At 36.2% G+C, this 23,176-nt stretch overlaps 1 protein-coding gene across 3 annotated transcripts in view; it reads left to right on the plus strand.

The window, feature by feature from the left end:
• The first annotated feature begins 531 nt into the window (after nt 1-531).
• VWA3B (von Willebrand factor A domain containing 3B) overlaps nt 532-23,176 on the plus strand; it is a 282,451-nt gene continuing 259,806 nt past the window's right edge. For 2 of the 3 annotated variants that reach the window (XM_007501072.3, XM_016424839.2), the window contains exons 1-5: nt 532-725; nt 6,033-6,246; nt 9,559-9,783; nt 15,708-15,802; nt 19,324-19,574. In XM_007501072.3, coding sequence (XP_007501134.2) covers nt 6,183-6,246; nt 9,559-9,783; nt 15,708-15,802; nt 19,324-19,574 — 635 coding nt within the window. In that variant the 5' untranslated portion in view covers nt 532-725; nt 6,033-6,182. The remainder of the gene's footprint in view (nt 726-6,032; nt 6,247-9,558; nt 9,784-15,707; nt 15,803-19,323; nt 19,575-23,176) is intronic. The other variant, XM_007501073.3, reaches the window with a different exon arrangement.

Genomic DNA, 23,176 nt, shown 5'->3' on the forward strand with positions numbered 1-23,176 from the left:
CAGTTAACTCTCAAAAACTTGTCCACTAACCTGTAAAACCTGTGCACCAGCATCCTAGGCAATGGATCTATTACTTTTTGTGAGAGCCTTGAAAACAAGGGGTTTTCCTTCCCTCTTTTTCTCTTTATCTCCCTCACTTTGTACAATGCCTATGGCGTAGCTTGTAAGACAGATTTACTGGCTGCCTGACTTCCAGGCTTGGGGGAATGTTCTTTCCTTCTTCATTCTATTTCTTCTGCTTTCCTGCCTACTTTCCTTCTTCAGAATGCCTGTTTCCTTTCCTGGCAGCCTCACCCAAATCCTACATATCTTTTGAGTCTCTCTAATGCCATTGCACTTCAACAGTTTCCAAGTCGACATTTTGGGGAGGACCCAACACGGGAAATTCCTCCTCATCCAATCTCTTGATGCAGGACGGGTTGCTAAGCGAATTTCCCGCTGATTGGAGAGCACCTAGCAACAGCGGACATCTCCGCGGTCAACATTCACTTGGTCCCTGGAAACCAGCGAATCAGAAGTCTAAGCTTCTTGCCACAGAAAAATACAACAACTGGAACGCGGTGGGGAGGCTTGAAATAGGTTTTTCGCCTTCTTGGAAGGGGGCTGGCTCTCTCAACCAACGAGATGTTTGTTTCACACCCCCTTTTCTGTCTTAAAAGCCTTGAGAGATGGGATATGAGCCGTTGATTAGGAACTGTCTTGTCTTTCGACTGACTTTTTATCTCGTAAGTTGCCAAGTTCAATTTTCTCCTGGCCATCCCTCATGTGATATCTGCCCTTTCCTATCCTAGAATCTTGGTAACATTTTAGTATCACAAAAGTTTGGAGCTTCAGGAGAGCTTGGAAATCATTTAGTCCAGCCTTCTCTCATTCTAAAGATAGGGAAAACTGAGACAGCTTCCCAGAAAAGACAACGTGATTTGTTAGAAGACACAGGACTAGAACCCAGATCTTCTGAGTCTCAGAGACCAGGGCTTTTCTTACTAGATTACAATGAAAGCATTTATTTTCCATGGGACAACTTTCTCCCCTCTCCTTCAAATAAACAGATTTCTAGCTTCTGTGTGAGCCAAAAAGGAAAAGATTATGAAATTCATTTGGGTATATTAGTTTCATTACTGAGATGATAGATAATTTATAGGAATTTATTTCAAAGAAGGAATATAACATATAACATAACATATAACAATATAATATAATTTAAATCTGAAGATTCTGTTCTGATTAAAAAATTGTCCATTGATTTCCCAGCAAACAAAGCTGTTGTGTTGGTTACCACAGCCCAAATGCCCAGTTTTTATATGTTAATAACTACAGACAAATCCTTGCTTCTTCTTCTTCTGACTCCTTCATGGACCTTGGAGGTTCAATAGGATTAATTTACCATATATCATATCATATCATAGACCACTCCTCTTTCTTTGTTGAGTTTAGCTTTTCCATTTTCTAAATATTGTCCTTGTCTATCCCAGGTTTTCTTTCCTATTTCTTCAACCCTCAGATCCACTCCTCTGATTTCTTAGTGCTTTTTGCAGCATTTGATCCTTTAGAATGTTTTATCTCATCTGGTCCTGACAATGACGTGCAGTTGTGGTAATTTTTCTTTTAAAAAATTAAAATGTTTAAAAAATTAATTACAATCTGCCTTCTCCCTCCCTGTCTCTGGCAAGTTCAAAAAACAACTGCAGCAACTCCCGTAACAAACATGCAAGGTCAAGCAAAACATTCCCCTATAGAACATGTGTAAAATGTATTTCTCATTCTCCATTTCTAATTTGTATCACTTCTATATGAAGAGGTGGTCAACATTCTAAACCACGAGACTTCTGGAATCATGGATGATCATTGCAGTGATCAACATTCTTGATACTTTCAAAATTGTTCATTTTTACAATTGTTCTCTTGATTCTGCTCACTTCACTCTACCTTAGTTCAAAGTGATACCAGTTCAAGTGACTCTGCTCCTCTGTATTTTCATTTGTATATATTTCTATTTGCAAATCCCTTTCACTGATTATATAAGATAAATCCCTCTACTTTTCCTTTTCTTTCTAAGTATATCCTTTCCCTCTCTTTTACTTCCTATATATTTAATATAAAAATATTAAAAAAACAATTTCTACATGTTCTAACTTGTTTATCTCCCTCAAATGATTCTTGTTGACATGGGTTTTAGGGGACACGTAACATTCCCCTCTCCCCATTAGAATGCAAACCCTTCATCTAAAAAGTCTTTTTTGGTTGCTCACTTGTATTTGCCTAAATTCCCATCTTTTTTTTAACCAGAAATGTTTGGAAGTGCTTTATTTCATTAAATATTCATTTTTAATCTGTAGGATTATACTCAGTTTTGCTGAGTAAATTATTCTTCATCATATTCCTATATCTTTTGCTTATCTTTGTTGAATTCTTTAGTCCTTTAGAGTGGTAGGTGAGATCTTGACAGTGATTCCTTGGTACTTAAGTTTTTTTTTTTCCTTTTAAATATTATTTTATTAGGTCATTTTCAAACATTATTTATTGGAAACAAAGATCATTTTTTTCCTCCCCCCCTACCCCTCCCATAGCCAGCACATGATTCTTCTGGGTATCACATGTGTCCTTGATCTGAACCCATTTCCATGTTGTTGGTATTTGCATTAGGGTGTTCATTTAGAATCTCTCCTCAATCATATCTTTTTTTTTTATCTGACCGTTTGCAGTATTTTTTTTTGTTTGTTTTTTACCTGAAATCTATGGATTTTGGCTAAGACATTCTGAGAAGTTTTCTTCTTGGAATTATTTTAGGAGGCAATTGTTGGATTCTATGTTCATTTTGCCTTCAGGTTTTAAAAGATCTGGACATTTTTCTTCCATGATTTTTCATTTAGCTAGGACTTTCAGTTAGCTCAATTATTCTTTAAATTATTTCTCCTTTACCTGTTTTCCAAGCCAGTTTTTTTAATAGGAGGTACTTTAAATTTCTTTTATTTAAAAAAAAAACTCTTAACTTTTAATATTTGTTGCCTTTTGGAATCATTAACTTGTATTTGGCGTATTCTAATTTTCAAGGTGCCAATCCAGGGGCACATAACACTTGTTTCTTTTCTAATGTTTAACTCTATCACTTATTTCATTAATAATATTATTTTAACTCATTAAAAATCTCTTTCATTACTTCTTCTAGGAATTCTAATTGATACATGGTCAAATTGTGTTTTTTCTTTGAGTCTTTTTAGATATTTCCAAATTGTTCTCTTTTTCTGGGTTTGTCCTGGGCATTCCTGGTCTCTTAAAAATCTCTCTTTTTTATTGTTTAGACATGCTTCCAGTGACCTATTTTGGACAGTCTGACATTGATAGCCTAAATGACAATTCAGTTTTTGAGTCTATGGTCCCAGCCCCACTGAAAAACTTCTTCCAATATTCCTACTTGCCTCCACCCCCTTCCTCCCCACCCTTTCCTAAGTGGTGACTACATTCACTTTTTACTTTGGGAGACTTTACATTGGGAGCTATGGCTCCAACTCTGTGTTCTAGGTCCTAAACTGCTGGCTTAGAGTTGAATCTAAGATCTTCTCTGGGCATCTCTGTACTGCAGACCTCTGGGTGCCAAGCTCAGACTCCTAGACCCTATAGGAGACCCAATCTGTTGATTAGGGACTTGGGCCTAAATCTATGATGAACTCTAGAAATTCTTGCCCTGCTGATGTAGCTTGAAATTCTGGGCATTGAGTACACCTAACCAGGGGCAGAGTCAGAAATCTAATATCCTCTGGATAATCTTAGCTTCAGGCTCTGAGCACCATTGTGAGTAATACAAGGGTAGCTTGGTGGCACAGTGGATAGAGTGTTGGGCCTATAGTCAGGAAGACTCATTTTCCTGAGTTCAAATCTGTCCTCAGACATTTACTGGGCAAGTCATTTAACCCTGTTTGCCTTAGTTTTCTCATCTGTAAAATGAGCTAAAGAAGGAAATGAGAGACCACTCTAGTATTTTTGCCAAGAAAACCCCAAATGGGGTCATGAAGAATTGGATGAGACTTAAAATGATTAAAATATGAAATGAAAAATGTGGGCACTTCCATGTTTGACTTGGACCTGGGGTTGAGTCTCTTGATTAGATATTGGTATCCCTGTGCTAATGCCCCAGCTCATTACTCTTCATCAGTGTTGGATCTGTGATCTTGGCAGTTCCTTATTACATAGTTCCTCCTTAGCCATTTATCTAAAGATCAAATTTTAATTTTGCCCTGGAAAGTTTGGGCTGGAGTAGTTTCTTCCTTTCCTCATTCACTATTTGGTCCAGCATTCTTCTTAGATCAACAATAGAGAAACTGTGAGGAGAGTTGGACTGTACCAATTTATTCTTTTCTGCCATCTTGGCCATGTCTGAATAGCAGCATTTCCTGAGGAAAGAGTGCAGCAGCAAGATATTCCCTTCTTCACAGGCACCATGTCCACTCATTCTCTTCCTTGAGAATCTCTTAATTCCAGAGTTCTCAAGTCACCAGCCTGACACGAGCACAAGGAAGGTGGCAAGGATTCCTAGGAGCTAAAATAAATCTTTGCTTTGCTGTTGTTCATCAAGTTATTTCATCTGTGACCACAGAAGGACTTTCCAGGACAAGATGGATTAGTACCACAGCTCTGACATCATAGCTTTTGTGGGTGGTAAATAATTTTGTCCCACAATTGTTTGAGGCAGATAGCACCCAGTAGTCCAGGAGGAATGTACTTCTTTACAAGTGATTATAATTTCTTCCAATGAATCCACAAGGGGAGATTCAGATCCTTTTTGGGAGTTACTTGTTTTCTGGGTTATCATATGTCAAGGTTTTTATGACCTTCATCTTTTCCTTTTTCCTAAACTCTTTCTTCCTCTTTTCTCCACTCACCTCCCCTAATTCTACAGTATGGGTGTTTTTGCTTCCTTTTTTAAAAATCTAGATTTCCATTTCCTCCTCAAAGTTTTCATTTTATTTACTAAAATCACATATAATACTGGTTTGTTGACCTTTACAATGTAGGGCAAGTCTCTTTTGGTTTTCTTTGTGTTTGATTGATTATGTATGATGAACTTATTTGCAAAAATCCCTGATTTCATATTCCAATTAAAAATACTCAGCAATGAATGAACTCTCAGAAGAGATAGAGAATGAGAGAGAAAGAAAAAGAGAGAGAGATCATACAGACACAGAAAACCACAGAGACAGAGAGACAGAAAAAATGACAATGGGGGAGGGAGGGAAGGAGAAAGGGAAAAAGGAAGGGAAAGAGGGCAGGAGAGAAGGAGGAAGGGAGGGAGGGAGGGAGAGAGAGAGAGACAGAGAGACAGAGACAGAGAAACAGAAAGAGAGAGACAGAGACAGAGAGAGCTAGAGACAGAGACAGAGACAGAGTCAGAGATAGAGAACACAGTTCTCTGTAGGCTGGAATAATCTGAAAGGCATGTGGAAATTGAAAAAGAATGCAACCTTTTGTTAGGAAATGCCCTTTCCAAATCTTCTCTTGTTTTCCCTGGGTATTTTCCATTTTTCCAATTAGCAACATTCTCTACAATGCAGACATTTGTTCCCAGGTTAAACAAACTTAGTGTTTTGACTTGACTCTGTCGTAGGGAATCACATAGGCTTTCAGATCCAGTGTGTCCAGAACTTTTTTTTTTCCTGTCAAAATTGGGTCTGGGAAGAAAGAGCTGGCACATTCATGCCATGATCGCATGAGTCAGAGGATTCGAATTATCTTTGATAAAAGCCTCACCTTAGTTGAAATGCAAAACACAGGGTTTGAAAATTCTTTAGGTTTTATAAGAAGTCTCTGGGGAGCGTAATTAGGCAATTTTATAGGCCAGTATTTACCTTAACTGGAGTAAACTACCCACTCCACATTCCATCTATATAATGTAAGAAATACTCCAAAATACAGCAAGGACAATGAGTGCTTTTAGGACTGGAGGAAGGTTTACCTCTACGTTGAAACCCTAATTTTGAAATGTAATGTTGAAACAGTAGAGATTGTTTATCCTGAGATGTCCTTTCTTGTCTCCACAGGAAACACTGGTCAAGTGAAAGGCTCCTTTGCTGGAGAAACATATATGAATCCTGAGTGAGAACCATTCCTTCCATTAGTTTATTCATTATTCTGATCCCCTGGCTTCTCAAATTAAAAGAAGAAGAGCAACCCCAAACACTACTTAGAAAATGACCAGAAACCTGCCGGGAAGGCTTGTTTGGAATGAAAAGGAATGCCATGAGGAAATAGACAGTTGGTATTTCTGTTTGTCTGAATATAACTGTTATATTGCCACTAAACTTTAGCTGTATGTGTGGGAAAAGGCAAGATATTCACAGAAGGTAGGAATTTGACCATTTCTTTGGTGCTCAACTTTTATATTTAACACCCAATTTGGACTCACTCACTCCTCCAGGTTACACTCATGATTTCAGGTTTGTTGGATCTTTAGAGGGAACAAGACAATAGAAAACTTGTGGGTGTTTCTCCTAAGCAGCATCCCACGGGAGTCGAAGCAATGTGGGCTGACAGTGGTCAGTAAGGGGCACTAATAGGAACAGGACTCTCATACTCTGAAATCTTCTATTTCTTACTGGTTAGTACTGGTTAAACATCAACTGCGAAACCCCTAGTTTCAGCATTAGTCAAGCATGAAATGTAGATTGTTCAATTAGCCACTCTGTGTACAGGAGCTGTAATATTCTAGACTGAGCATCAACGTTGTGCTTTGTTTTATTAATTACTCAGAACTGGATGACATAATTAATTACCTAGAGTGGTCTTCCAATGTATTGCATCCCCCAGCCCCCAGGCTCTCATTCTAGAAAGGCAGGGAGATCTCTCTCACTTTGACAAATGATGACAAGTTGGACAATGGGGGAGCATGGAACCTGCGCTCTGGGGACTCTGGCACTCCAGAAGAAGCCCGGGAACTTGCGCATGCTCCTTATTTCCTATAGCAACAAAATCCCAAACATACGTCCACCTGAATTTGGAAGCTCCCAGATCCCAATAAATATGGCAACCCTCATTCACAGTGTGTGGAAGCTGCCTCTCCTCAATTGAAGCTGCCATTCTACAGCAGAGCTAGCCCTGGGCTTGTCCATCAGTCCTAAGGCTACCTGATTATCCTCTAGACTATTTCAGCAGCTATTAGGCTATTATACCACCATAAACCACTTCTTCAAATTAAATTCTTTTCTTCTGGATTGAGACCCTGCTACAGATGCCGGTATGTTTCCCCCACATCACAAGAACAGCTTTGATGTCTGAACTCGGAGTCAAAATGTCAGCAAATATCCAGTCTGAGTTAATAAAGCTCTACTGGAGTTTTGGTGTAATACCCATAGTCAGAGGCATAATTAGGGTTTTGTTGAATTATTGAGTTCATTGACACACTTGTACTCTTTCAGTAGCATGGAAACTGAGCTTAGCATTTGATTAGCAATAATAATTAGTTAATTATTTTTAATTAGCTATAATTAAGAATTAGTTAGAAAGAGCAGAATAATTGGACAGAAAGCTACAAAATGGTGTTTTGTGCCCCTACAATGATTCCTCCCCTATTCAGACCTTCCTTTAGGCTGATGTCTCAGGATTTTCCCTCCTCCCAACTGAATTTGTCTTAAAAAGTTAATTCCAGGTTGTGTTTTATTGCCGCCTGTAGGTGCCAGAGCTGCTCGGTATATGACTGTTTAGAGTTCATGACACAGTACCATGTTTCATGTGGTATAGCAATGAATGAATGAGGTCTTCTGGGTAATTTCAGTCATGAAACTTCCTTGGCAAGGGTCTGACATAGACCTGCTAACCCATACTTCTGTATTCTGTTAGGTTAGGTAGAGTTAGTTAGTCAATAAGTGAGTATTATTTAGCAGGCACTGGACTGGGGATACAAAGGAAGACAGTGGGCAGCCCCTGCTCTCAAGTTGTTTGTAGTATAATGGGGAAGATAACATACAGATAATAATATACAAATGAGATTTATATAGTCTAACTTGGAAATAATCATAGAGAAAAGGCAATAGAATTAAGGGGGAATAGAAAAAACTTCCTGTAGAAAGTAGGATTTTTAGCTGTGATTTGAAGGAAGCCCAGGAACCCATGAAGCAGAGATGAGGAGGAGGAGAGCATTCTGGGCAGGAGAGATAGCCAGTGAAAATGTCCAGTGACAGGAGATGGAGTGTCTTATTTGAGGATTAGCTAGGAGACCTATGCCACTGGTGATCAACAAATATGTGGCAAGGGTATAAAGTATAAGAAGACTGGAAGTGGGAAGTGGCAAGTTAAGAAGGGATTTGAACACCAAAGCAGTATTTGTTATTTAATTCTACAGTTCATAGGGAGTTTCTGGAGTTTATTGAGCATGGGTCACATGGTCAGATCAGTACTTGAGGAAGTACCCTTTGAGAGCTGAGTGGAGAAAAGACTGTGAGATTAGAGAATAAACATGTAGATTGCTTAAACGAGATAGATACATAAGGAATAGGCAGAAAAAACCATCTTCATTTGGTCTGCAGACTAAAATCATCTACATTCCCTAGATGTTGAGGTAAATGGAGCCTCCTGATTACCTCTATCACAGTGGCAAATTGTGTTATTAAGATTGCAGTGCCATTTTGTCTTTCCATTTCAGGGTTGTCTTGGAGCCAGTTCAAACAGAATTGTAGAGTCAATTGTTAAAATTTCAGTGGGAGCATTTACACCTCAGAAATTGGCAAAAGCTACAAATCAGGACTTGATTTATTGTTTTCTTGACTGTCTGGACTTGACGCAGTGTTGGAAAAAATGCCAACATTTCAGGTTAAACTTAAAACTGTCTTGTGTGTTTAATTTTTTTTCCTTCAGAGAATAGTTGCTAAATATTAGTCAGCACACTTTTCTCTGCTCTTCTGTCTCTTGGATTGGCCCATGTGATCTGTGCCTCTCCTGCGGGTTTAAATATGATCTCTTACTGAGGAACAGCTTCTGTATTTCTTGAAATACCTACAGATGATTCTAGGAAAGGTACTGAAAGCAATGTAGCCCAGGAGCAAATGTGATATGCTTCCTGTTCCTCATTCTGCTGCTGGTTCAAGCTCTTTGTGTTGAACTTGTATTTCTTTGTCACTTTCTCAACCTGTAAAATAAAATCATTAAAGCTTAGGTCTTAGTCATCATGATATTAAAAAGATTTCTGTTTGAGTCGCTCAAAAGCAAAGTATGAGGTGCAACTATTTTTGGAAGTTTGTAGTTGACAAATGGAGGGGAGGCATGAATATAAGGACATAGTGAGATGCAGAGGTGAGGGGTAAAAAATGGGCAAGGGAGGAGGATATTCATAGCTCAAATTAGTGAAAAGAGCACGACATTTGGAATTAGGACACCGCACTTCAAGTCTGGGTTCTTCCACTTCACTACTTTTGTCTCATGTGTAAAATGGGGGCCAACGATTCCTGTCTACTACACAGAGTTGCTGTGAAGGTCAAATGAGGGAATATGGGTAGCATTCTGGAAGCTGCAAAATGCCATGGAAATGTGAGGCATGAGTTTCTCAAATGTGTTTTTCTCTCCCTTCCTTTACAGTGGATTTCAAAAATGAAAACAGTGAAACAGAGTTGGGGAAGTCTCTATCATCAATCAATTGTGAAAGGCCACCATCTAATAATGTGGCACCAAGTAACACTCAAGGACCGTTGGATTGGTACAATCTCATTTCATCAGAGGAATGGCTTCGAATTCATGGACTCAAAACCAAAAAGCTAACCCTGTCCCACATTTTATCTCAGATTGGATTTCCGCATCAGGAAGGTATAGCATCTGCAAATCTCGCACACCTGGCAAACCATCTGCCATGTTGTGTGTCAATTTTGGTTCCATACATTACTGAACTCTTTAAAGGGACAAAAAAGTCCAAGTTCCTCTAGTCCCAGAATGATTATTAGGATATGTGTGATTAAATGTTTTCTTATCACAGCATGGTATAGTATATTTGGTTTTAGTCTAAATGGATTGGTTTGTGAACTGAACAGTGTTTGCACTCAGACTTCAGATGGAGCCATTGATGGAGCCATTGTTTTCCTTAAAGAAACATTATAGAACACAAAGTTCCTCCTTTCTTGTTTTTTTTAAACCTTCCCCTTTTGTTTTAGAATCAATATTAGATATTGGTCCATAGGCAGAAGAGCAGTAAAGACTAGGCAATGGGGGTTAAGTGATTTGCCCAGGGTCATATAGGTAGGAAGTGTCTGAGGCTAGATTTGAACCTGGGTCCTCCTATCTACAGGCCTGATTTTCAATCCCTGACCCACCTAGCTTCCTCCAAGTTCCTCCTTTCTTTACAGACTGACAGTGGCTCAATCCTATGTTACCATTTTGTTCAATTTTCATTATTATCTTGGTTCCAAATCTAGCCAGATTCTGATACTTGATATGAAGGGAAATCAATCTCAAATTTTGATTACTTTAAGGAAGTGTATGGAAAAGGACCAGGTAGAATAAGGAGGTACCTGGAACCTGCCAAAGGACTCTAAAACTGTGGAAAAGGCCTTGAATGAGTGCCACAATTGACCAAAGAATCTTGGTTAAATTAGGTCTATTTTTCATATTTGAAAGCTAGAAAGTGGGAGATGCTTGGGTATGTGAAGACTTATCAGGAGAAAGTATTAAAAAATTTTTTTCTGAAAGGGCTTGAAGTAATTGACAAACTGGTTGTCCCCCTCCCCCCTGGACTTTCTGATTTTCTTTCTATTTTCTTTGAGCCATAACTCTGTCCATGGGTTGTCCATCTGGACATTTACTTTGCTTACATTTCTCTTGTGTCTTCAAGTAGTCCCTCACACTACATAGTTAGAAGTTCAGTAATGACTTGGTGAATGAAATGAATTCTTGAACCACAAAGTATGGCAGAGCCACAGTCTTGGGGAAGAGGCAAGAGGAAGTTTTTTGGATTCCAAAGTAACAGATGGAGTGGAAACTTGCACCTTGAATTTCAACTCTGTTCTGATACAATTAGGTAATATAGAAAAATGTGACCTTTCAGAAATGGTGATTTCAAGTGCTAGGAAAGAATGAGCCCCGAAATGTCAATGGAATTAAAATAAGTAGGTACCACTCCCTTAAAGCTGCCACCTCTTACAATTGTACCTTGTTGCTACTTCTAGCACTTTTTTTTAACCTTTACTTTTTGTCTTAGTAACAACTCCAAAACAGAAGAGCAAAGGCTAGGCAAATGGGGTTAAGTGACTTGCCTAGGGTCATACAGCTAGGAAATATCTCAAGCCAAATTTGAGCCCATCTCCAACTGCAGGTCTGACACTCTATCCATTGAGCCAGCTAGTTGACCCTTCTAGTACTTTTAAAGCAGGAGTTCTTAACCTTTTTTAGGTCATGGACTCCTTTAGCAATCTGATGAAGCCTGTAGATTCTTTATTATAATAATTTTTTATTCTTTATTATAATAAAATAATAATTATAATAAAATTTAAAATGATAACTTAAATATATAGGATTACAAAGGAAATAAAAGTTAGTGAAAATAAAGATGTGATTTTTTTCTTATCAAAGTTCATGGATTCCCCTGAATTCTATTCATGAACCCTTTGATAGATTGTGGAGCCCAGTTTAAGACTATATGTCTTGATATTTCTATATCCGAGATAGAAGAATTTTCTATTTTAGATGATATTTTGTTAGAAATTTGCCTAGGTGGGATTAGAAAGGAGGACTTTGTAGAGGTGGTGACTCTTAAATGAGGCTTTGAAATAAATAGTCCAGATCAGATACATTCTGTATAATTATAACTATAAGGGACCTTGAAGATTGCTAGTTCAGCCCCTTATTTTACAAATGAAGAAACCTAAACTAAGAGAGCTATTTGTCCATTGTCATAGAGGTAATAAATTATAGAGATGAGATTTGAACCTGGGTCCTCTGTCACTAAATCCATTCCTGTTTCTACTATACCAAAACCCTAATTCTATCTACTTCTCATAGAACTGGATGCCAAATGTGATTTAATAATGCATACAAGAGAATATTTAAGTTTAGAAGATATCTCATCCATTAAATACCAAATCAGCAGTGCCCAACTTCCTTTAGGTTCTGTCTCCTAGGACTTCAATTTGGCATAGTTAGAAGGAATCTTTTCCATTTGAACTCACAATTGGCTTGGGAAATTGATCCACTTCTTGATAAGGGTTTTTTTTTTTCAGAAAAAAGCCCCAAACAGGACAGAACCATATGAACTGATACAAAATGAAGTGAAAAGAACTAAGAGATCATTTTACGTAGTATCATCAGTGTTATAATGATGATTAACTGTGAACGCCTTGGCTAATCAGATTGATATAATGATCTGAGACTAATCCAAATGACTCATAATGAAAAAAAAATGCTATCCATTTCCGGAGAAAGAACCGATGAACTCTGAGTGCAAACTGAAATATAATTTTCTCTTTCTTTTCTTTATTTTGGGGATCTGGCTAACATAGAAGTATATTTTGATGATTTTACCTGTATAATGAATTGACATCACTTTGCTTGCCTTTTTGGCAGAGGAGGAGTTGGGACAGGAGGAAACGAATTTGGAATTCAAAATTTTAAAAGAAACATTAAAGATAAATAAAGTTTTTTTTAAGAGAAGAAAAAAGAATGAAAGATGACAACAGATAGACAATCAAAACATTGCCTGTGTATGTGCAAAGTATTAAAAAATATCTAAGCATTAAATTAAAAGAAAAAAGGACATTTCTGTCTTCTTCTTCCCTCAACTTTAGGAATATGATAAAAAAAATTAGAAGGCAGCAAATGATTCTACAATTCCTGAGTCAAAATAGGATCTGAAGAAGCAGGAACAGCTCTGCTCTGGGTGGTAGGAGGCCTGGGTTCTAGTCTGTACTTTGTCACTAGTTAGCCAAATAAACCTGATGTATTATAATTTCTCTGAGACTGTTTCTTCAACTATAAAATGAATTGGACTTCAAAATAAAATTAATTGAGACTTAAAGTTTCTTTCAGTCCTCTTTTATTTCTCTTTTAAGAGCTAGACATATTTATATGTTTAAGACCTTAGTGTAATTCCTACCTTTTTTCTCCACTTAATACTTGCAGTGGTTCTCAATTTGAAACAAACAAAAAACAACAAAAAACAGACAAACTAGGTCAGATAACTTTGCTTTCATGAAATGTGTGAGCAATTTTTTTCTTTTAAAACTTTTTATTAATAGAGTTTATTTACAGGTATCTCAGTTCCCTCTTATCCCTTCCCACACTATAGAAAGGATCATCCAACAAACATAGGTATATATAATGTTTTTTGTGTTTCCATTTTTCAGTTCATTCTCTGGAGGTAAACATTCACAAATTATTCTTCAAATATTAAATCCCTAACTGTATATAATATTCTCTTGGTTCTACTCATTTCATTCCTCATTATTTCATATAGTTTTTTAAAAAAATGAATCAGCTCATCATTGTCCACTGGCCAATAAAAAAAGAAAACAATATTTAACAGTCACCTCTTCATTTTTAGAAAGCATGTATGACAATTAAATTGAGTTTGCATTATTAACACTTTCTCTATCACTTTCTTATATCTAGACAATTGACAAAACAGCAAACCAAACCCTGATTTGAAAAAAAAAAGTAGGAGGAGGAGTAGAATTCCAACATAATCATATACTGTAATTTTTTTAGCCACTCTCCAATTAATGAACATCCCTTCAATTCCCAATTATTTGCCACCACAAAGAAAGCTACTATAAATTTCTTGTCCTTTTCCCCTGATCTACTTGGAAGACAGATCCAAGGATATAATAGTTTAATAACTCTGGGGGTAATTCCAGATTTCACTCCAAAATGGTTGTCCATTCACAGTTCCACCAACAGTGTATTAGTGTCCCCATTTTTCCACATCCCCTCCAACATTTGTCCTTTTATCATTTTAGCCAATCTTATGGGTGTGAGATGATATTTCAGAGTTGTTTTGGTTTGCATTTCTCTCATCAGTTGTGATTTAGAGCATTTTTTCAAAATTTTATATAAGACTGATTTCTTCATTTGAAAATAGACTATTCATATCCTTAGTTCATTTTAAATTGAGGCATGCCTTTTAAATATTCACAAAGTTATCTCTATATGTAATGATAATTGTAATCTTTATTATAATCCTGAAAACTACCATTATTACATATATTTTAAGTATGAGACCTCTATATGAGAAGCTACTATGAGAATTTCTCCCCACTTCCTGCTTTTCTTTTAATCTTAGCAATATTTATTTGTAAAAAACCTTTTCAACTTAATATACTCAATTTTATCCATTTTACATCTCACAATGCTCTCCATTTCTTGTTTAGTCATAAATTCTATTCCTATCCATAAATCTGGTAGGTAATATGTTCCCTATTTTTCTAATTTGCTTATATCTCCTTTTGTGTCTGTATCATGCATTCGTTTTGATCTTATCTTGGTGAATGGTGTAAGATATTGGTCTGTACTTAGTTTCTGCCAAACTACTTTCCAGTTGTCCCAAAATTTTTTTTTACTAAAAAGTGATTTCTCAGCACAATATTATGGATCTATATTTTTGCCAAGTACAATGTTACTAACACCTTTTACTACTGTTTGATGTATTTCTGTTCTGTTCCATTGACTACCTATTTCTTAGTCAGTGCCAGATAGTTTTTATAATTAATACTTTAATAATATGGTTTAAAATCGAGTACTGATAGACCTCCTTCATTTACATATTTTTTGTTAATTAATTTATGAGCAATTAAAAAAGTTTAAGGGACTACATAGTCATATGAAGACCCTATTAGAATTGAAGCTTAGTATTAACATTATAATAATTCTTTTAAAAAACCTTCTTAGAATACTGAAAGAATGAATATTTGACACTTTTGGTGACATGTTTTACAGCTGAATGAAATGAGTCTCAAAATGATCAAATGATCCAGAGCTGTGCTGCTAGTAAGATGGAATTTGAACTGTCTTCCTTTCTCCAAATCTAGCCTCTATTCTGTTATTCCCTAAATATAAAATATATTTGAAATTAACTTTTTTTTCAGGTCTGGGTACCAAGTCAAAATTAAAAAAAAAAAACCTCTTCCAAGTTAAACCTAATTTCTGATTATTCACTGAAGCTTGTACTTTAACCAATCCAAGAAAAATAACTAGTCGGGAATAAGTTTTTATATAGCTCCTACTATGTGCCAAGCACTTTTTATAAGTATTATTTTATTTGATTCTTACAACAAGCCTACAGGGGTTGCTATTATTATCCTACTTATATGGTTGAAGAAATTGAGTCAAACAGAGGATAAATGACTTGCCTAGATCCACACTGCTAGTAAATATCTTGAGGTCATATGTAGTGAACTCAGTTCTTCCTGACTCGAAGCCCAGTCCTTTATCCATTGCACAGCCTGGCCATCTGAGAGGATTGATCATTTATAAAATATAAGGATTGGACTAGATTATCCCTTGAGAATTCTGTTATTGTAAACTAAGAAATTAGCCATATCTATCACCCACATACATGGAAAAATTACAGGTATCAAAAATGGCTATGTCTGTATACACCCTTGAAGTGTATTATTATTTAGGACAGAGTATAAGGCATCATTGATTGGCATTGCTGGGGTCATTGCCTAGACTATGGAAGAGAGAAAACGATGTGAAATAATAATAAAAAGTAACAATCCTAATTTTTGTTTTTCTTGTAATGGCAGATTACATATATTCAATAGGGAAAATTGTGGCTTCCCGGTATGCAGATGGTCTATTTCGTCAATTCTGCAAAGCAGAAGATGGTACAATTTACAGGGTAAGTGAGTTTATCAAAAAGTGTTATCTTTCATTAAGAGAAAATAAGCTCTGGGGAATAGGATGTTGTAATACAATCTGGATTAACAAGCATAAAAGCCAAATTGAGATTTTATCAAAGATTTTCTTTGAATAGTTTAATCCATTTATGTTTGATACAGTGGTTGATAATGTATTCCAGTCATCACATAAAGATTAAGTTTCCCTGTTAGAGAGTTATGAGTAAAGAACATGACTAAGAGGTCAAATCCCATAGTATTAACAATAACTTGTTTCTTGGAAAAGACTATAAAATAGAAATGGAAGACTTAACTGAAAGCCAGGGCAACTATATTGAAAGAAGGGCTGGGAAAAAAAAGGTACAGCCTATTGGTGAAGAATGAGGCTTCCAAGCAAGCAAGAAACAATGGTATTATAAGCCCATTATATTTTATCCTTCTTTAGAGTAATTTATGACAGCTGAAAGTATCCCTGAATCTAAATCTACTATAAATAGTTAAAAGAAGGTACAACATTTCTCTTTCTACATTGAGTGTACATTATAGAATTTCCTCTCCCACCCTGCCAATGAGAATCATAGAATTTAAAGCCAAAAGCCCAATTCTTCCATGTTATAGATGAGGAAAATTAACTTGTCCAAGTTCATTCAGGTAACAAATATCAAAGCTGAAATTTGAACCCAGATCCTTTGACTCTTGACATCACTCACTGAGATGTCATTGATGGTCTTCAAAAATAACAACAGTGGAGACAGGGCTCCAGGAGTGGAATCAGAGAATCTAGGTTTGAATTCTGGTTCTCCTAATTATCAAAACCTGTTCGACTTTGAAAGTTATGTAACACGTGGGGCCTCAATTTTCTTATTTGTAAAATAAAAGGATTAGACCAAATGGGCTTTGAAGGCCCTTCTAATTTTAAGTCTATGATAGTAATTTCCCCTGACCATATTACTTTTCTTTATTTCTTCCAAAAAAAAGTAGTTTTGGGGGCATTAAAAATATCTATTTAAAAACATGTTTGCGGCCTGACATAATTCAGTTTCTTAAGATACTACATAATTGTACTATATATTCTTTTTTTTTTAAACCCTTACCTTCCGTCTTGGAGTCAATATTGTGTATTGGCTCCAAGGCAGAAGAGTGGTAAGGGCTAGGCAATGGGGATCAAGTGACTTGCCCAGGGTCACACAGCTGGGAAGTGTCTGAGGCCAGATTTGAACCTAGGACCTCCTGTCTCTAGGGCTAGCTCTCAATCCACTGAGCTACCCAGCTGCCCCCTACATATTCTTACCTAATAGTAGTCTTCATGTTCACATTTATAGACATCTACCAGCAATATTCAGTGGTGCAAAGAGCTCTGGATTTGCAGAGAGAAGAAGACATAAATTTGAATTCTGATTATTTACTACATTTCTTTATGAGCAAGTTATTTCAACTTGCTAGGTCTCAGTTTTCCCAATTATGAAACAAAGGGATTGGACTAGACATCTCTATGGTCCCTTTCAACAATAAATGCTATGGTTTAATGGAATTAAATTTTATTTGTTATTTATTAGTTATTGGTTAAGCTCAAGGCAAAGCACTATGTTAGAGAGGAAAAACCAAAATATTCTGTGCTCTCAAGAATGCTGTATTTGATGAGGGGATAAAACAGGAACACAAATTAATAAATGCAAAATCATTTCAGGGGAGGAGATCCAGATAGCACTAGTAACTGGAGAATGGGAGTGGAGAGGATTAGGAAAGGCTAAGAGATGCTATTAAGCTGCATATTGAAGGTAGTCAGGTATTTCAAGAGGTAAAGGAAAGGAGGAAGAATATGCCAGGTATGGGGGACAGATAGCCTAGACAAAGGAATGGAGAAAGGAAACAGAATGTTATATATCAGCAATCCCAAGTGGTTCAGTTTGATTAACATGTAGGAGTAAATGCGGCATAGAAATGTGAAATCAATCAATAAGGGAACACTAGAGTCATATTATGGAGAGCTTTAAATGACAGACAATGGGTCATTTCCCCCTTTTCATGGGAAAAGAGAAGAAATAATTTCCTACTGTACAGCTGAATCCTTGAAAATTCCAAATATACAGGTTTGTATATTGCCTAGAGCTCTCAATCCTAGGTACTACCTAGTGATAGTTACTTGGAAGGACATCCGATATCATGAGTAAAAAGAAAGAAAGAAGGAAAGAAAGGAAGAAAGAAGGAATAGAAGGAAGGAAGGAAGGAAGGAAGGAAGGAAAGAAGGGAAAAAAGGAAGGAAAGAAAAAAAGGAAGGAAGACAGAAAGAAAGAAGGAATAAAGGAAGGAAAGGAAGAAATTTTATAATGGTAAAACTAGGTGGACATATGGAAGACTGGAGAGAAAAACTGAGCTACTCCTGGCCATGAGTGCTGAGTAGTTGGCTAATAAATCTGAGAAAAAATATTTGTGAATTTAAAAGCATTCCCTGGAAACATTTGGTTCTGCAAAATGCTTAGGAGCATTTTATATGAGAACCTCACAGTCTGCTTTACCAGTGTCACTTATTATTTTCCATTGAATTTCTGGAAAGTGTCCAAGTGTTCTTATCTAAAGATAGTCCTATAATTATGCATATAAACAACACTTGTGAAAGCATTTAAAAAGATATATAAATTTTTAAATAAAACTAGCTTTCTTCTTATCAGCCAAATTGTGTCCTCTGGACCTTTTTGAAAAATTTTCATTTGAAAAATTGGGAAGTAATGGATTATTATCAGCCTTGGCTGATGACTTTTCATAATTGAATCAGAACTGAAAGACTAGGCAAGTGGAATTGCCTAGATTTAATTCTTTCCTATAGACCCTAATACTTTGTTGACTTTTAAATATTCACTATGAAAAATAGAAATATTTTGGGATTACATGAGACTTTTAGAGCATTATTCATTCAAATCTTAGCTTTCACACTTCTTGTTTTTCTGTTGATTCTGGTATGTCTGACTCTTTGTGACCCATATGGGGTTTTCTTGGCAAAGATACTAGAGTGGTTTGCCATTTTCTTCTCCAGTTCATTTTATAGATGAAGAAACTGAGGCAAACAGAATTAAAGTGACTTGCCCAGAGTCACATAACTAGTAAGTATCTGAGTCCAGATTTGAATTCAGGAAGATGAATCTTCCTGACTCCAGGTCCAGTACTCCATTCATTGTACCACCTAGCTGTCCAATCTTATGTTTACTGACTGTGTATCCTTTGGCAAGACATTTCATTTTTCTAAACCTTAGTTTCCTGATCTGTAAGATTAGCATGTCAAGACTTGTAAGATCTACCTCTATTATAAAATTTTGTATTCCTTCAAGTGATATGTAAATGTGAATTATTTGTATTTGTTGTTTGACTTAGATGAAGCTCTTCCAGAGCCAGGGGTAATGGGATCATGATCCCAGTTTATTAGCCTTAAGGTTCCAGAATTTGTCTTTATAGTGATATTTCTTTGTACTTTTGTCTGTGTGTGTGTGTGTGTGTGTGTGTGTGTGTGTGTGTGTGCGTGTTTGTAAAGGTGACAGCAAAAACTCAGTTGATCTACCCCTATGTGACTTTTTTAAACGACGCTGTGGAATGCTTCAAAGAGAGGATGAATTGGTTGACCAGTGGAAGCCGACAAATTTTTGGTGTAATCTTGGAACAATGCATCACCATAGTACTAGATTTTGGCTCTCTGGATGAGGAGGAATTTAGCCTTTGCCAGGATGCTCTTGTAATGGTCATTGATGAACAAGTGGCTCATCTGACTAAATTTAATCTCATTCGGTAAGTTGATTTCTATTTTCACAAATAAATGATATGAAGAAAGATAGAATTCATACATGCATTTTAGTGAAGATATTTAATAAGTTAATAATAGCAACAGGATTAATAATAAATACTTGCTAAATTAAAGTGAATTGAATTTGTGGGTCACCCAAAGGGCAATAGAGATATGTGTGGTAAGGAAATAGCATGTCAACAGAACTAATATGAGAAGTAATATGAAGAATTTACAAGGTAGAATATGATACAAAGAGGAAATGGGTTAGCCAGATTGGAAGAGCAAAAGATAACAAATTTAGCTGTCATCTTCCAATGTTTTCTACCTAATACTAAGAGATATAGAGGGAAATCCTCAATATTCTGAGTGAACTTCTTATGGAAGATTGATGGTGGGATATGAACAAGAATTGAATGAAGGATTTGGATGAATTGCAATCAATACCATTTGGATGGGTTTCAAGAAGAGAGTACTCATATTAATTAGTTATTACAGTATCAAATGACTTAATTAGGATCCCAGAACCTCAGAGTTTGAAGTGATTTTATCACCTTTTTTTCTTATCTATCTTTACTCTTCTTTCTTTACTGACTTTTTCCTATCCACATACATGCATGCTAAAGTGTTCTCCATTCTTAAGAACAACCCACTTCCCCAAGCTCTTTTAATAAATGCAGCTATTCACTCATCTGTTTTCTCTTGTTAATTGACAATTTTCTTGAAAAATTAGTGTGACCTAATGTGCCTTTAGTAGAGTTGTGGGTTAGTTCAACCATTCTGGAAAACTATTTGGAACTATAGTCAGTCACTAAATTATATACTGTTTGACCCAACAATACTGCTATTAGACATATAAGCAAAAGAAGTCAAAGACAGAGGGAAATCACTTATGTGCATGAAAATGTGTATAACAATATTTTTATTGTAGTGAAGTTCTAGTCTCATGCTCAGCACTTTGTCTTGCCTACACCCTCAGAGACTGCTTTATCAAATATCTTATTTTAATCGATACTTAACCAATATCCTAATTTTCTTACTATAGTAGCAAAGAACTGGAAACCCATTAATTGGGTGAATCACTAAAGAAATTGTGATATATATATATATATATATATATATACATGAAATATGTAATATTATCCCACAGAAACTGAAAAAAATGAAAAATTCAGAGAAACTTGGGGAGAGTTTGATGAAATTATACAAAGTAAAATGAATAGAACCAAGGGACAATTTGTATGATGAACATATTAATGTAAGGAAAAGTTAAGTCTTCAGAACTCTCATCAATGTAGCAACCAATTATAATATTAGAAGACTCATGATAATATATGATATTCTCCACCATCACCTCCAGCTCATGCAGAGATTAGAGGTGAAGAATAAGACATACCCTTTTCATACATGGCTAATTATGTCAATTTGTTTGCTTGACTAAATCTGTTTGTTATAAAGGGGATCTGCTATTTAAGGAGATAATGTTTAAATTGTAAATAATAATAAAAGAGCATTAATAAAACTTTAAAAATACAAAGAAAGAGATGGATCCAAGTTGACAGAGTGATAGGAAGCAGTGAGGTGAATTCTTTTCCATAAATATCTAGTAAATCTAGAAAATACACTGGAAAACACACCTTTGTCCAGACCAGTTCATCATAAGGAGACAGACATGGTGGTCTGCAGACATTGAAGATGTATCATGCCACTAGTATATTCCTTCAAACACTCCATTGCCCAGGGAGGGACTTTTTACCAGGATAAGAGGAGGTCTCAGACCTATAGTGAGCTACCCCTAGATTGAGGTACTAAATGTCAGCTTTGTTGTCCACTATCCAGTTCCAAGGCAGAATGAGGAGACCTATCTAAGCAGGGAGGAGGACCTGGGAAGTATGTGGAGAAAGGGAGTTCAGAAGCCAGCATCAGCATTAGCAGCATGGCTCATACCTCAGGAGCAAAGCAAGACTCATTTCTAAGAGGAATAACAAGGATGAAAATACCAGGTTAAAGGAGAGTTTGTAATTCTGCTGACTGAGCCAATAGAGTTTTTTAGTTGGCTGATAAGAGTCCAGCAACATTCTACTCTTGTTCAGATACATTCCAAGGTCAGGAACTTACAGAGCTCAATTCAGAGGGGGAGCAATCAGACTTTGCCTTTTATTAGACTGTCTTGGGAGCTCTGAAAACTTGTAGGTCCTCAACCTCTCTCTGAGATCCTGGAATAACACAACACTTAATATCTGAGGAAATCAACAATAAGATTATCCTAGTCTTTTCTCTCAGAAGTGTGGCAGAGCCCAGCCGTATCATGAAGACCAAAGTCAGGAAGTAAGTTGGAACAATGGACAAATAATGCCACCTCTATTCCCTACCACCATAATGACCTCTTATGGTGTCAAGAACTCTATAGATACAAATTCAGAAGAGAATGACTCCAAGCAATGTTTCAGAGAAAAACACAGCTTGGTTACAGACTCAACTAGAATTTATGGAAGAGATGAAGTAAAAAAAAGTTAAATTTGTTTTTACATATGAAATGAGAGAGTTTGAAGAAAGAAGAATTGAAAGCGGAATCGACATCTTAGTACAAGAAATTACAAAACTTTGCCCAAGGAAACTTTCTGAAAATTCAAACAGACCAAATAGAAGCCAGTAGATCCATGAAACAACAAGAAATATTAAATCAAACTCAAAAGGCTGGGGGGGGGGGTTGGAAAAAATATAAGCTACATTGTCACTAAAACAACTGACCTGGAAAATAGATTGATGAGAAAAAAATTTTTAAAAATCTGGACTATCTGAACACTATGACCAAAAAGAAGATCATAGGCATTACATTTCAAGAATTCTTGAAAGAAAACTACCAAGAACTCTTAGAATCATAGGCAAAGTAGTAATAGAAGCAATCCATGGGTCACCTCCAGGAAAAAAAAATCCAAAATGAAAACTCTCAGGACCATCACGGCCAAAATCTAGAGCTTCCACATCAAAGGAAAAAAATATTGCAAGCATCTAGAAGAAACAATTCAAGAATAAAGGATCCACAGTCTGGATCACACAATTTAGTAGCCATCACTAAAAAGAAGTGGAGAACTTGGCATATGAAATTTCAGAAGACAAAGAATTGACTTACAGCCAAGAAGAACTTATCCAGCAAAACTGAAAATGGTTTTCTACCAGGGAAAAATGAATTATTTATGAAATATAGGATTTCCAAGCGTTCCTGATAAAAATGATGAAAAACTTTGAAAGTATAAATATGGGAATGAAGAGAAACATGAAAAGGTAAACAAGATTGAACAATGCCATAGGACTTAAAAAGAACAAACTACTTAAATTCAAATACGGGGAGACAAAACATGTGTTCTCTATCATTCTCATCATTCTCAGGGTTCATAGAAGAACCTTCCTTCTGTAGGCCTCTCAATCCATTGAGCCACCTAGCTGTCTTCACAAAAAATATTTATAACCTTTTTTAAGGTGGCAGAGAATGGGAATCTGAAAGGATGCTCATAAATTAGGGAATGGATTAACAAGTTATTTTATATAAAATAATGGAAGATGATTGGTTTGAACTCTTATCAGCATAATGACTAACTAGTATCCC

The sequence above is a fragment of the Monodelphis domestica genome, chromosome 8, assembly GCF_027887165.1.
Source record: "Monodelphis domestica isolate mMonDom1 chromosome 8, mMonDom1.pri, whole genome shotgun sequence".
Lineage (NCBI taxonomy): Eukaryota > Metazoa > Chordata > Mammalia > Didelphimorphia > Didelphidae > Monodelphis > Monodelphis domestica.